The sequence below is a fragment of the Ascidiella aspersa genome, chromosome 2 (assembly GCF_963924565.1).
Source record: "Ascidiella aspersa chromosome 2, kaAscAspe10.2, whole genome shotgun sequence".
NCBI classification, from domain to species: Eukaryota; Metazoa; Chordata; class Ascidiacea; order Phlebobranchia; family Ascidiidae; genus Ascidiella; species Ascidiella aspersa.
Window position 1 is genome coordinate 31,319,243 of NC_139448.1, and position 13,447 is coordinate 31,332,689.

At 36.2% G+C, this 13,447-nt stretch overlaps 1 protein-coding gene across 1 annotated transcript; it reads left to right on the plus strand.

Moving 5' to 3' along the window:
* The first annotated feature begins 1,756 nt into the window (after positions 1-1,756).
* LOC146164895 (uncharacterized) lies at positions 1,757-7,668 on the plus strand. Its single transcript, XM_083382839.1, has 7 exons — positions 1,757-1,921; positions 2,104-2,171; positions 3,799-3,891; positions 4,788-4,965; positions 6,034-6,174; positions 6,957-7,142; positions 7,467-7,668. The coding sequence occupies exons 1-7, from the start codon at positions 1,807-1,809 to the stop codon at positions 7,580-7,582; spliced, it is 897 nt and encodes a 298-aa protein (XP_083238965.1). The 5' UTR covers positions 1,757-1,806; the 3' UTR covers positions 7,583-7,668.
* The last annotated feature ends 5,779 nt before the right edge of the window (positions 7,669-13,447 follow it).

Genomic DNA, 13,447 nt, shown 5'->3' on the forward strand with positions numbered 1-13,447 from the left:
AGTACTGCAAAAGTGAACACATTCAGACCACAGGACAAGCAGAAACCCGGTGTCAACGGTTTCGGAATCATTAAAGGAATCCCCTAATATTTAACTGTCATCCTGTTTTCCTTTAGAGGTGATTAGTCTGTAGTCATCGCTACGTCTCGGCATATATCACAGACCGGAAAATGCAGGATGATGTATATTCAAAAAGACAATTCGCACACAGGAGGCCGGGGCTACGTTTCGCAGTACACGAGCGTCTGATTCATACAGACATGCAACGAAACGCGTTACGTTACGGGTTCCTGATATCACAAGATGACTGTTGGCAATTCCGTGTTGACTAGTGCCGGCCAGAGAAAGTGTTGGAAGAGTGCTGCCAGTACAAAGTCTCGTGTTTTTTTAAACTTTGTGCTTCGACACACGAGTGTGCCTCAAACGATTGTTAAGTGTTGATAATTTTATAATGGTAAAAACTACAAATTCGTATTACGAGGCATTCAGGCAAGCATGCAAGACGCAAACACAGTAAGCTTTTAAAACGAATAGCAACACGGTGTTTAACCATTGCTTATCGTCTGTTTGCCAGGCTTGGAGTTTGGAGACTGTGCCGCGAATTTGTCCTTACTTTCTTATTACGCCGAAAGCTGAAAGAAGTTTTAGAACCACTGCGTTTCGCAGAAAGGGTAATATTGGTAGGGTGTTGCTTTAAGATCAAGAGGTTCAGTTCAAAAAAAAGCAAGAGGTTAGTTCAACAGAACAAAGTGCATTGATAAACTAAACGACAACCCGGATAACCCTAGTTATTTTAATCAAAGCGCACCAGAGTGTGATCGGCGGGTTTTAACACTTTTTCAGTTACTTCAATATATCGGTATATTTTCGTTAAGAGGCCCAATCCAATATTACGCGAGTAAATTTGCTTACATTTTTATAAAACCTATCAAGCATCTCAAGGGTACAAGGACACAACGTTTTTTTTTAATATTTGTTTAACGACATACGGCATAAACCAGGTGTTGATAAACTGGGGACCATGGACCACTTGGGGGTCCGTGAACTAGTTTTAGGGGGTCCATGAACGCTTAATTGAAATATTAGTGAATAGTAATTAATTTATCAAAGAAAACTGTCCAATTAAAAATAAAACGGTTTTGCACTGAATGGTATTGGGACTTTCACATTTTTTGACAGAAATCTGCAGATTTATGAAGTCTATTTGTATTTTGACGTACACGTCATTTTTGATTTTTTTTAGCCTACCGTGGTCGACACGAGCCGAAAAAAAAAATTTAGCGGTCCGCGGTAAAAAAAGTACCCCCCCCTCCCGGTATAAATGATCAGGCAACTTCAGGTTTCTTATATTTACAATGATTTGCGGTCAAAATAAAATGTAAGGCTAGTATTTCATCGCCTGAAGCGTGTAGTGACTAAAGACACGGCTTTTGGATGGTGTAAAGAGGAAGCCTCAGTTAGGCCGGATGTTGACAGCAACGTACATACATACAGCCCGCTAAAAACCGTGTATTGCACGGCCTAGACTAGATAAAACAACTAATGTCAGTAAAGTCTGGTATCGGGAATCTTTGCGCTCCGCTTGCTTTCATAAAGCTGACTCTATTGACATTTATTCGAACTAAAACTGTTAACGCCCAAACCCGTGAATTGTCAAAAAACACCTTATAGATGTGTAGTTCGATTTACTAATGCAAATGGTAAAACAACTATAAGCAAGCAAGCAAAAAAACGTAACAGCGAAAATGACTTTAAATGCTTGCTTGAAGGTTTTCTAAGTATATATTAGTTAAGCGATAGATAAGGATGAGTGTAATTGCTAGGTACGTGTCGTTGGTGCTTTGTCTGGTAATAACCTTGCTGGGACAATATCTATTTTTGCTGGCCACGTTTGGAAAACTACACGAATGGGATCCAAAAGGTAATATTTGATGTTTTGTATCCTCTTATATATTGTAACATAGAGGTTAATTTAAATACCTTGATGTTTCATCCTAAATATGTTTTAAACCATACGTAGGCTAACTGTGTGTGTAGTTATTGAAAAAAGGTCTTGCAAGAAGATGTAATCGCCAGATTTAACCAGAATATTTTTTTTCGCAGTGTTCCCCCTTCTCTTTAAGGATTCATCTCACTACTATTATGTTGATTTCCTTCCACTAACTCAAGTGGTATGTATTGTGTTGTATACCATACATATAGTGGGCAAGTTTTTCTCAAAACCGGATTGAGTTAAATGTTCGTAATACCGAATGTAATTATTAAACCCACATCAGCAAAACAGCAATCTTAGTAAAAACTCGTGTAATAGAAAAATATTTGATTAAAAGGTTATTAAAGGAATATTTAAATGTTTCTGGGGTCGCTATAGGAGTCATGTAATAAAAAGCATATTCACAAATAGTAAATTTTTACGGTCGTATCCTAAAGGAAATGAGAGTAGCCCATACTAGTTTTAAACGAAGATACAACTTTATTAAACAGTATATCACCCTTTAACAGCACAATCCTATTGATATTGGCGAACCTACCCATATACCCCTATAATGAAAACGTTTTGCTGCTATTTAACAAAATAAGGCCTATTTTAAACAAATATTGTTTTATAATTAAAACGTAAATGAATGTTTATTAATCGTTTAGTTTGTTGTACGACCTCAAACTGCTAACTTAAGTTCTTGCACACTTAGTTTTGTTAGGTTTTTCTATCAATGCTAAGTACTAGTTATACTGACCTACGTTTAAAACCAAGATAACCAATCTGAAAGGATAAATGAATTCAAAAGAGTGCTGAAAACAGCAGTGGAGTGTTTAACAATAATTCAGGGTCATGAAACCTAAAAGCATTTTGGAGGCATCTTTTTGGCAGAAGTGCATTTTATCCCCCATGAACACAGCATCCAGAGCAAAAGACCCCTAAGTTACAAATTTTGCCAAATTAAACTAGATAAACGATAAAAATTAAGGCGGCTTATACCGAAAGCTTTTGAATTACACATTTTATTTTGTCCATGAGCTAGTGCAGCGAGGAATCACAGTTCTCCCTAAATGCAATTTCTGCTAAAAGTAAATTCAGTTAAAGTGCCAATCCATTAGCATTTTGTAATATCGCCACTGTATTGCATTGTTTTACAGGCAATCACCATTTTAAAATTTATTGCGATAAACTCACTGTATTTTTTTGGGTCTTGATATGCAAATGAACGAGTATTGTTGGCGATTCTTCATTTGGAGCTGAAGACAACAAATATCTCATCTTTCTAGATTAGACGTTTTGTCACTTAAATTCAAATAAAATGTTGTTTCGCGCGACCGCTTTTTTGTCATATTCTTGATTGTATTTAAACTCGACTACAGTTAAACATTTCGAGTTCAACCGGAGACAGAAAGTTAATTTAAAATATTTGTTTCATGGCGTCATGCTTTGTTATGTTAAACTTTAAAATGATCACGACTCGCCCCCTTTCAAAAAACATTGATCTGCCCCGGGCCCCTACTAACTTAGCCTTAAAATCATCTTTCTCACTAAAAAAACATTTCTCCCTAAAATAAACATTGCTCAGTAGAAAAGTTTCTCAGTGGAAACACAGGCCACAGCCTAAGTAGAGTTTTTGCTAACCTAGTACAATAGTTACAAATTTACAAGAAAAACACAAACAACGCAAAATCTTGCTGATAAGGCTCCGTTCTTTAAATATGTACAATCATTGGCAATTGAGTCATGGTATGTCCAACTTGTTTCCTTAGGTTAATATTTTCACAGCAAGTTACGCTCAAGTGTTTTTCTGTTTTCTACAGGTTGCTGCTTCTTTCTCGCTCACCTTAATCTACAAGGATGTTGCGCTATTATATTTGCTCAAGCACGAGAAAGAGTTTAAGGTGTTCTCCATGGTAAGTTAATTGTTTTGTTACTTTTTAGATAGGACTGATAGCTGTTCAGTGCAGTTTTACATCGCTCTTCAAGGCAATAACTCGCGAATAAGGATGTCGGTACTTGATGTTGCGTTTCGATGCCGATAACCGATATTTTGGGCCGAAAGTACCGCAATCCGACACCATATGACGTCATTAATTTGCTCATGAAAGCAAAAAGATGAAATTGAAATGATTTTTATGTATTTTTTTATAGGGTTGAAATTTACTTCAGCGTTTAGTTGTCTCAAGTTGTTCACCAACTATTTTTTTAACTGACTTTTCAAGGCGGAAAACGCTGTATTTGATCGCAAATTATGACTGAAATGCCTAATTAATTTGGTATCGGATCGGCACCGATATAACCGAAGTAAGAGTACTAGAACTGCCACTCGGAATCAGTCATCGGCACCGATCCGATATTATCGGACATCCCTGTTAGCGAATTCGACAACATAGGCCGCCATATCGCCTTTTTTCGACGGATTTAAAGTCAGTTAAACTTTTTTTGTCTATTTCGTTGCCACCTTCGCATCGTTAGGTTCGAAAGGGTAAAACAGTAGAAAATTAAATCGATTTTCACCGTGTAAACGGGCTTGTTGCTAGTGCTGCCTATAGGATTTACCATAATAGGTCGATACAATACAATTGATCGCAACCGAATGTTAGTTTCGCACATAGCCTATCAAAGAACTGTTTTATTCGTGTTAGTGTGAACGCAACCGTGCCTATTGCGAATTAAATGACAAAAAATATTGTAATCAAAGTTTAAGAACATAAAACGGCGCGTGAGGCTACATTAAAGTGGAACGCATCTATTTGGGCAAGTATGTTACTATAACAATGCAAATTCACTAACTCTTCTATTTGTACAGACCAACTACCTTACGTTGATGTTGTTGAGTGTCGTTTCCTACGTTTGGTGTCTTATCTTTTGCTCGGAGAAGATGGTGATCAGCGGGCTGATTTTGGTCGTTGTCTATATATCGACGGTTGCTTTTCTTATTATAACTCTGCGACGAAGAGTAGCAATGGATACAGAAAACGTAACAGGTGCGTGTGGGGTAATAAGCCATTAAACCCGCCTTAAATGGTTCCTGCTCTATTGAGCCATCAAACTCACCCAATGGTTCCCGCTCCAGATTCGTGACTATAACTTTTTGTTCATTAGACTGCATTTTCCAAAGAATACAGTAGTTTGCGTTGCACAAGGTTTAAACCAGTGGTTGAAACTTTTTTTGGCTTACGGCACCCTACAGAAATTATAAATAATCCGCGGCACCATTCTTCGTACTTTTGCTGAGTGGTTAACTGCTACGTTGCAATAAAGAAGATTAAAACAGCACATTAACTGTTCAACAAGGTTGAAAAAAAAACTTTTTTTTTTGGGCAGTTTCATCGTAATCAAACAATTGTACCAAGAAGCCTACTAGAGCAAAAAATAAAATCCTAAAAATTTGAAATATCTCTCAGTACCCTTGAGCCTTAAAAATGGCCCCCTAGTTAAGAAACACTGGTTTAAACACTTTCGTATTAAACTGAAGGACAAAAAAGAAAAGCCACACTTTTGTTAAATTTTTGTTCTTTGTGATTCGAAGGAGAAAAAACAATAACTAAAATCATGATTCAACACAAAGCCTACCTCCTCCCAACACAAAGCCTACCTCCTCCACGTACAAAAAAAATTGTTCAAACTTAACATAATTATAAAGCGAGTATCTAGGCTTCATTTGTTCAAGCTGCAAAGTATTTTCATATGACTTTTATATGTTTGTTTCTGTGAAAAACAATGCTGTACAAAAGTTTTCGTTGATTTGAAGAAGTTTTTAAGTTTGTTAAAGGGCATTTTTAAAACATTCCATAAAAATCTATTGACTAAACAATAGAGCTATAGCACGAATTAGTTTCGAACTATATGTATAGTTTCTGTGTACTACTTACCGTAACTTGTTAGACAGTCCCGGGAAATAAGTGTAGGGATATAAATGAGGCATTTTTCAGTGTTAATAAACCTCATCAATGACAACTCCACTGAATCATAGGTGAAGAAACCAAATTCAATAGGCAGCGCTAAAAAAATGCAAAAGGTAAACCAGCGAACGAACCTATTGCTTATTGTAGCCTCGGCCAAGTTTTGGTTCGATCGTTTGGTGGTGGACGCCATTGGAAGCTGGTTTGTTTGGTACGCCCACTCCACGCCCTACTTCGGAGCCATGCCTGTCCTCTATGAAGATGGCCCTCATCACGTGGATAACTTACGAGGTAGGTCGAACATTGGAGATTCGAGCTAGCTATTTTGAAACAAATTGCCCTAGTTTATCTGCGAAATGGTGCAAATTTGAAAAAACTATTAGTGTTGTAAGCAAGTCATTTTGAAATGTCCAAGTCAAGTCTTTTCGAATAAATAACAAGTCAAATTTCAATACAATTTATCGGTTGCCCAAGTCAAGTCATAATTAGAGCAAGTCAACTTCAAGTCAAAGCCTTGTCTTCAAAATAAAACTTTAAACTATTAAATCTGGTAAAGTCGTCCGATTGTGAGCAATTATCCAAGTAAAGAATATCATAGATGCACATACAGCAAGCAAATTCTTTCATGTGCAAAAATTAACATAAATAACCCAACTTTAGAAAACAAATTGCCTAATGAAAACACTTTATTTCAACCAAAGTCCTTAGTCCAAAAGACGTCAAGTCAAGTCATTTGAAAACAAAGACTTAAGTGCACTTAAGTCAAGTCCTTGACTTAAGATAAGTCCTTGACTTAAGTCATTGCAACACTGCCGACTACGCTAGATGGATATGTAAATTAATGAATTCATTTGGAACACAGTATGTGAACTGTTCGAAGTCTGAGCAACAGAATCAGTGCTATTAATAAATTACAGATCCCAGTTTCAAATGTAAAATTATATTTGATCAAGTTGTAGGGTTTAGGTGGTCAAAATAACTTTCCGTTTTAAGTAGCACAGCTTGCCGCTATATGGATAATAAATACCTGTAGTTAATCAACGCTCTTATGCTTGCTTTTTGTAATGTTGAAGGTTGGCTTTCCGTGGAGAACGGGGGAACTCTTTGTCTCTTAATGTTTTTCGTTCCTTCTGTGTTGGTGTGGATTGTTTCCGACTTGTTTCTCTTTCACCATTACACAAAACACTTGAAGATTATCTACCCTATGCTCATCACCACCGTCCTCGGTGTTCTTGCAAGAAATGTTTCCGAGGGAAAAGGTAACTTTCAAAGACAATTTAAGCATTTTGTTTTTGTTTTTGTTTTCAAAGGCTAGAGGGCCTCATATGTTTATCTCAAGAAATCCATCACCTTTATAGCACTGCCCGAAAAGGGTCAATGTGGTCAAGCTAATAGATTTAAACTGCGATTACTGAAATACATAGCATATAATTACCCCTTTTTTGGATATGTTTTTAACACATTTAAAAACTTGTAAGACACTCTGTTGCTGGACAATTTGACTAAAGTTTCCGCTTGAATCAATTTACTCTGTTAACTCTCTTTAACAAATCGTATAACACCGTTGTTAAACTCACTTGCAGATTTGAACCGAAATGTCGCCATTTACGTGGCAATGGGAATACTCACCTTCATCGCCTGGCTAAAAAGAGGACCTTCTGCTCAGGCCAAAGAAGAAAACGCAGTGAAAATCGAATAGTTTTGACTTACCTTAATGCTGATAAATTCTTTATTGCACTACATACACAGAAGTGTTATTATATATGTTTACTGTATGTTTTTTTTCCCGTGCAGGAAATCATTTCACTGATGTATAAAAAGCGTTTAGGTCAATTGCTATTAACTGATATAAATAATAGATAACCCAAAAATTATATTTTTTACGTGCAATAAAATATGAATTGGTTGATTACATTGTGCGGTCTAGGTGATTTTGCAGTATCTAGCCGTTAAAGCGTTTTTGACTAACAAGGAGACATTCTTAGCCTCGAGCGGGTAAAAGCGTAAAGTTCAGCCTAAAACCTGGGTTTGTGAAGTTGGTTAGCTCACGCCCAAGCACAATCAGTAATTAGTAAACAGCCGGGCTCATGTATAATTATCCGTGCAGTCTGGCACTGAGTAATGACAATAAAAAAAAAAGTTTTGTGCTCGAACTTTGCACCACTCTTATATTAGGACCAGAGTTTTGCAGTAAAAGGCTTTTGCTCCTATAATATCCCAACATAACAAGGTTGTTCTGGAGATTAACGGGAACACAAAGTAATATATACCTACCAATCAACAATCTAAAGCAGAACAATCTATAATACCAGTAGGCTATTAGGACAAACGACATAATAAAGCTAAATGCGCAGTAGTAACCACGGCATAATAAAATAACACACAAAAGTGTAGAAAAAGGATCGCCGCTGTTTTGGCACCGGATTGTTTGCCCCTGATTTGAGTCAGGGGCGGGAAATGGGTAAGGTTAGAAACTGGGTTAGGGCTAAAATGGTTAGGGAGATTAGTTTGTGATAAAGTTAGACGTGGGGTTTGAAGTTAAATGAAACGTTGTAGAGACATTGTTCTGGTGAGTTCGGTCTTATAATGACGGGTTTATTTCTTAATTACTAGTAGTTTTAAAAGGTGTTTAGATGCGATTGTCCAGGCCTTCTAAAGGCCTAATTGAAATGTTAGTCTGTATTTAAGAAGTAATCCATTTTTTATGGAAAACAGTTTAAATAAAAATAAAACAGAGTATTTAGACTCCATTTCCTCCGGTTGGGGAGGGTCTAAATTTAATCTTCTTGTGCAGATGTGTAAGTCAAATTAGTGCATTGTCCAAGACCTCTAAGTCTAAAAGTCAGACTTTTCGAAACTTTAGATGCCCTAATATTTGTCGTAGGCCTTTTTGCTTATAAATGCACTAATTTATCAGAGATCGGGTGGGGTCCGCTGTAAAAAAGTTTAAGAACCCCTGAGCTATAGTGTTTTAGGGAGGATAGTCGGATTCTAACTTATGACGCATTTCACTACAGTGCAATAAGTTTTGCCGCTTCTTTCGGGCGTTAAGTGACTCACATCTAAAACGTATACATAAAATGTGGACCGTGGCAAGCCAATTCTGTTTATGTTTGACAATCAACAGCTTACGCATTTAATCATCAAAAAAAAAACATGTATTGATTTGATTCCTTAAAAACAACTCTCTTACAAATGATAAAACAAAAATAACGATAAAATAATCTCTGCAACAGATCTAATAAAAACTTGAAAAAAATACGAGTTGCAAAATAAAAATACAACAATTGTATTCCCTGAGAAAATTTTAGTCAGCATGTTTTATCCATGAATTCGCTTATAACGCAAATTAAGCGTAAAACAACAGTGTAAAACCATAGGCGTTTTTTAAGTAGCCTAATAAACTGCTTGTTTAAATGAGATTTTCCTTATTGGACTAATTTTTAAAGTTGTTCTTCGCAATACTTTTACGGTTGCCTAACGTGTTTTTTTATCAATCTTTGAATTTAGACAAATCGGCGTTAAAAATGTAGTTTATTACAGATGGCAGGTTATATAGTGTCAACGAAAAACAATATTGATTTTGGTATGCAAATTTACTTTACGAGGCGCCCTGGATAATATTACTTTGTATGTACAACTATAATGTGCTAAAGCTCGGATAAAACATCAAACGTAGCACTGTAAGAATTATTTCTGTGTACCCCAGTATTGTAATGACCTGGGTCAATGATTTCAAATAAAAACTTGAAGTGACTCAAGTCTTCTCGACCAATGACCTGATTTGGACTTGTGTCAAATTGAAAAGTGTTTTCAATAAATATTTCAAATAAAATTGATTAATTTATCTTAATTTTTGCATGTAAAACAATTTTCTTGGAATATGTAACGTTTGTGTTATAATTCATAGCTGGGGTATATGGCTCTTTTTTGAAAGAGGTTTAACATTTTACTAACGTTTTACTTTAGTGTCAATAACTTGATACTTGACTTAAAAATAACTTGCTTTAATAATGACATAAATGGGACATTTTTTACAATATACTTGTTTTGAATTTAAGTTATTTTGCAAATGACTTGACCGGTACTCAAATTCAATCCAAAATGACTTGTTTACAACACTGTTGTGACAAAAAATAAAACGAAATCATTCATAAATATTTGGGCTTTAAGCTTAACAAATCCGTGTAGTAATATATAACACATTCCATCAGCTTTTATGCAGATGTCTTTCACTAGTCAGTTTTCGCAGCTTTTTCTCTGTTCGCGTGTGGTAAAGGTCCTCTTTTCATCCAGGCAACTGTACTTAGTATTCCCAGTGCCAAGTAAATGCCGTTGTTACGGTTCAAACCTAAAAAAATAGAATTTAAGCAAGGGGCAAGCTTTAACCATAAATATTTAGTTTATTTATTATGCCTGATAGGACAAAGTGTGAAAATATAAACTTTCAGCTGTGCCAAGATGGAAAAGCTCTAAAGACAGTGGCGCCCGCAGAAAATTTTTCCGGGTTGGGCAATACGAATATATGAAAAATATATACACATAATTTAACTTCAGTACATATGAAATTAATGTGTACATAGGATTTTATATCAGTAGAAATTTATACACAAATCAATATTATTCCATTAGTAACTTAGTAAAACTTAGAATCAATAACAATAATAATCGCATTTTAAAATTCCAGAGGGGGGTAAGTGTCCACCCATGCCGGAAGAATTGCTTTTGTTTTGTCAAAGTTACCTTCTCCCGTAATAGAAACGCTTCTGCCAACGACGCCTATTGTCACCATGATTAGGAATGGATAAAGTTCCTTGACATGTTGTGTGTAATAGTGGAAAAGAAACAAATCGGCTACGATCCAAGCTATGACGGCTGTTGCAAAAAACGTGATGCAAATAGTACCGGCGTCCTCAACAGAAAACCAACCTGGAAAATATGGTAAAACAAGAAAAAGGTAGCAGTACATTATACCCAAAACAAACATTTATACTTCAAAAGATTTAATTAATAGTTTATTCAAAAATATTTTAGCTCTGATTTAAAAAAATCGTATAACTTATAAAAAAATGTAAGATACACACACACACATGTGTGTTCAACAATTATGACCCAGCCTTTGTGAAGAGGAAAATCTCAGCTGGAAGAGCGACGGTTCGATTACGACTGGAAGTTGTAAGTTCGAACCTCACTGCACTATAGCTATAGTTGTATTCCTAACCTACATTGCTTGCATCATTGGTCGACAGATTCGATTAGTCTGCGATTGCTTTCGGTGTATTAGCTTGAAAAAATTAGCATTGTTATACGTGTACTATACTCAAATGTGATTCCTTACGTAAATTGGGAACAAAGTTAATTAAAATGTATTTGTAAGACAAATAAATGGTATGTTGCAGGCGACAGGAATTGGCATTAAGCTAGCAAAAATTTAACTTTGCTTGCCTCTAAGGTTGACCGCTTGATCAGCAGGGCCATCTTTGTACACGACGGCAATTGTTCCCCAGAAAGCGACCGAGTGTGCGTACCAAACATACCAGGTGGCGTGTGCGTCCAACACGCATCTATCGAACCAAAACTTCGCCGATTCTCCATTTGCAAAAAAACGTAAGGTAATTAATCGGTTCCAGGTTTTCCAACACTCTGTCGGACTACCAGTAAGGTCACAACAAGTCGATTTGAAATTACGTAAGTTCCGGTCAAGTCATTTGTAAAATAACTTGTGTCTAAATCAAGTTTGTTAAATAAATAGAGCTTTTAGCATTAGCAAACTGGACCCTATAGTGTGCCGCGGCACCATGGTTGGCAACCACTGGGCTATATAGAAATTTACCTGTTACATTTTCGTTGTCCATGCGCTTTCTTCGCTGTAGGGATATCACAAACGAGTAACTTTGCACAAAAAACAGGATAGCCAAGGCCGAAGCACCAAGAGCCATCTTATCCACGCAACAAAGCAAAGTCAAAGGTCTAAGGAGAACGATGTACACAGCCATATAGATATAGTTGCTCTGCAAGAAAGTTCGATAAAATCGACATTCACTGTTCACAAACGTTTATCCAATACCGCCTGATAGTGCAAAAAATCAATTCAACAGTAACATTTCGATTTCACTAAATATCATGATTTTACTCTTTTAAAGAGGTAAAAGCTTTAGGAGCAGTACAGCGTTGCATTTTAACCAACACATTTATCCGTTCCATCTAAAATATAACTTACCACTTTGAACACCTCAAATTCCTGCTCGTATTTCAGCAAATATATGAATGCCGCAAAGATATGAACGGAATTTTCAAATAAGGCAAAGGCACTCTGCAAATCACGTGTTTAATGGTTTTGCATTTTTTAAAGTGTAATCTGGTTAAGATTTACAAAAACTTAAATTATAGGGTATTCTGATATATGCAACGAGTAATAAAGAAAAAACTATTATATTTTTATCTTACCACTTGCAACCATGGCCCAAAGTCAATAGGATAGACCTTGAATACATTTGACGGTGAAAAGGTGAGTGCTGAATTGAAGACATAAACATTTGCCTCAAAAAAACGACTATTTAGCACACATATATTCGGTAAATGACTCTACAAATTACAATTGTTGACAACAAGATTAGCGTTACGTAAAATTTTTGAGTTTGAACACATTGCCCAACGTAATTTACAAAAAGGCTAAAAACATGCTGTTGGGAAGTAAACATTTTTGACTTTTTTCTTTAGATAAATACCTAAAAAAGAGTTAACCACGGTATATCCCAATTTCATAATACTTTTTACCGGGAAAAAAATTTACCCCGTTGAAAACTAAAAAAGTTAAAGATGTCATACTTTTCGGATACCATTCTTGAAGACTTCCCGAAGCACCAAGGGACAGAATGGGCATCAACATGGAGTACAGTGTTACGCAGAGCAGCAACAACATGTACCTAGCGGTGGCAGCCATCTTTTATATGACAAAAGAATCTCTAAGATTTTGCCTGTCAGAATGAAAAGCTTTTATAGGCCATCAATTCAGTTGTTCGTTAGTGCTACTGCAAAGTTAGATGGAGAAAACCGTAAACACATTGCTTGTATCCACTAAGCAATGAGTTAGTGGGTACAAGAGTTCACTCAATATAAGCGATAACCAAGTGATCTGGCACAGTGATCTTCAACCGGTGTGCACGGTGCACCCTAGGGTAAATCAAAATACGCATGGGGTGCACCAGTACTGAAAGGTATACAAGGGTGCATCACTAACTTTTAATGAACCATTAATATTTGACATTGAATGCTATTGTATGACGTGCAATGATACTCGCAAGCATCCTGCAGCCATTATCGAACTTTCACCGACAATGTGTATAAAACTTCAGCAGCTCCACTCGGTTTAATTGACATTATGATATTGAAATGCATAATGATTTTTCGTATCTCTGTTTACCTCAGTTTACCTTTTAAGTAAACAGGGTGCATGGGTTTGTCATAATAACTTTAAGTGGTCAAAAAAAACGAAAAAGGTTGAAGAGCACTGATCTAGCATTATTCGCTTATTGTGTGGTCTTATGTTCGCAACAATAAGTTC